The 2,594-nt window shown below is 41.6% G+C and overlaps 1 protein-coding gene across 1 annotated transcript in view; it reads right to left on the bottom strand.

The window, feature by feature from the left end:
• The window catches only part of LOC102388691, a 175,686-nt gene that overhangs the window by 119,132 nt on the left and 53,960 nt on the right, over positions 1–2,594 (bottom strand). The window contains 2 exon segments of the mRNA XM_025205924.1: positions 1,177–1,488; positions 1,802–1,846. Coding sequence (XP_025061709.1) covers positions 1,177–1,488; positions 1,802–1,846 — 357 coding nt within the window.

The raw sequence follows: 2,594 nt of genomic DNA, 5'->3' as shown, positions 1-2,594 counted from the left end.
CTGCTGAAATACAAACTACCAAATATCTGCTAGAATGCATAACTAAAACATGAGAAATATCTGGTGCAGAAATACATGCTCAATTTATGCTTGCATGCATGCCTTCATCACCGCTTAAAGCAAGAATCAGCAATGCGGAAATCAAGAAAATTTCACTGACAAGATATATATTCGTGCCCGGGACAGAGGGCCAGACCTGATGAACTGTTTAGGTCCCTTCTGACCCTGGAGTACTATGATACTAAAGAAAAACTAAGTTTATCTACAGTTGGAAACCATTAAAACAGCCTAAAGCAGATTCTGGATGTAGACTCACAGCCTCAGAGCAAAGCTAGCTTCCTCAACAGACCATATATATTTCTTCATAATTCTACAATAACATAATCCAGCTCTGAGACTGAAAGACTGCTATGATTGGAGCTGGACATACCCTTCTGCTGTTTCCAAAAGCATTGACTTGCCCCCTTCTACTTCCCAGGCCTAGCACTCAGGTATCATTAACATTTGCAGTGCTTGGAATGGCTTGTTGGTCCACACTACTGTGGAAACACAGGAGGATACAGCTAATTAGATTGCAAAAAGGGGAGAAAACAATTGGAATTACCTCTTGACGTAGCCCATGTTGGCCTCGTGGTTGTGCTGGTTGCATAAGCACCTATTAAAGGAAGACAGAACAAAATGCAAGTGAGAAACAACTGTATTATGGAGATAGTGTCATTAAGGTGAAAAAGGAATCAGAAAATCAATCTGGTGTAGTGTACAAAAAAAAAAGTGAGACAATTAAGATCAATGTCAGCTGTGCTGACACCCTAATTTAACTTGAAGTGAAGACAGGGAAGGCAGAAGTTCGGATCTTGATTGGCAGAGAGGAAGTGTATCTCAATGACAAGGTTTCCACCATCAGTTACACACTCACTTCCCTGTTGTGATACAACACATGGAAAGTGAAAATCTCCACCTACTCTCAACAACTCTTCTCCTTCAGCAAGAGCAGCACACAAAACGATACTGCTACACAAACATGGCAAAGCCTATTTTTGGCATAAATCTTAACTGGGAGTGAATGAAAAGTGCTCTCAGGAGCTAGAATGCTAACTCATAAAGGAGAACATAGGAAAAGATTCTAAAATAAAAATAGGAATATAGGAATATTCTAAAATAAAAAACAGAGGTTACCTGAACAGATGACACCAGCATCTTCACTATGTCCACAGTTATGGCTTCCCCAGCCCTGGTGAGGGCATTGCCAGAGATAGCACTCATTTCCTCTGCACTGCACATCATCCAGGTGAATATACCCAGAGCCTTGACCAAAGTAGGCACTTTGCGGGGATGAAATGGCGGAGCCACATCCAAGCTGCCTGCACACAACCTCAGCATCGCTGAAATCCCAGGAATCATCACAAACCGTCCCCCAGGCTCCATTGTAACTGATTTCTACACGGCCCTCGCAACTGTTCCTTCCATTCACCAGTCGGATGGTTATTCCTTCAAAAGCACAGAAAGCAATATTTAATCTTATCACAAGCCCTCACAGTCACTTACATGTTGGCATCTTCTTACCCCTGGTATTATCACTTTCTCTTAAACACATCTGAAGTGCCCTAGGATATCCAACGGGGTATACCTTCCTGGTGAGACACCGCGGGCCCCAGAATTATAAATTCTCATTGTTTCTACAACCATATCCCAAACCTGACACATTAAGGCTTGGCAGTTGTAGTAAAGTCTTTTTGTGAGCAATCAGTGAAGACTATAGATTATAAATATAACTAATGTAAGCAAAACTACTGAGAATTACCTGTGGTAGGTGCCCATGGGTCAGAAGTGCCTGTAGTATGACGACCTGATAAAAGAGAAGAGAGCAACATTCAGTTTTATTTTAGAGGAACGTACCTTGGTGCTCAACACTGAATCCATTAAGGGAAAGCAAAAAATGGCTATGCTCTGCATACATCAGCCAGCAAAGCAGACCTGCCTGATACAAACTCCAGTTTTGATAGTATATCAATGTAACCATCAATGTGGCATGAATATTCTCAGGCCACTGGCTTTTCCCAGGGGCTCTGAATTAGCACACGACTGTTTAAATTGCACTCATTTCAACACTCTTGACCCGTATGGACTCAATAATTTTTTTCTAAAACAGCCAACACAAACCATATCGTCCGAGGGTATGTAATTACCCCAGTTGTGTACTGAATCCTGAGTCCTTGCAGTATTAGAGTTTACGTCCTGTCCTTAAGTCACAATTGATAAGGATTCTTCTGTATACTCCATCATATGCAGTTACATAACAGAACTAACTCTCTCTCTCCTTAGGTCATGTATGATAGTAAATATTAGAAAAGCTCCTGAGATTTACCTGTTGTAGCAATCCATGGTGGAAAGGTGGTGGTAACACCTGTCAGTGCAATAGAGAACAACATGGAAATGAGGTCTACACACTAATATGGCAAAGGACAGATTCCTATACACAGTAATGTATCAGTATAGCCTTCCTTCCAGCACTGACATTCTCTAGGTCTGGCTCTTTCCTGGGTGCTTTCCGCATGCATACCATGTTAAGAAAAACAGGATGTTATGCTGCCTCA

Source organism: Alligator sinensis, unplaced genomic scaffold (genome assembly GCF_000455745.1).
Source record: "Alligator sinensis unplaced genomic scaffold, ASM45574v1 scaffold28_1, whole genome shotgun sequence".
NCBI classification, from domain to species: Eukaryota; Metazoa; Chordata; order Crocodylia; family Alligatoridae; genus Alligator; species Alligator sinensis.
The sequence above is the reverse complement of the archived record's forward strand: the minus strand, read 5'-3'. Positions and strand labels throughout refer to the sequence as shown.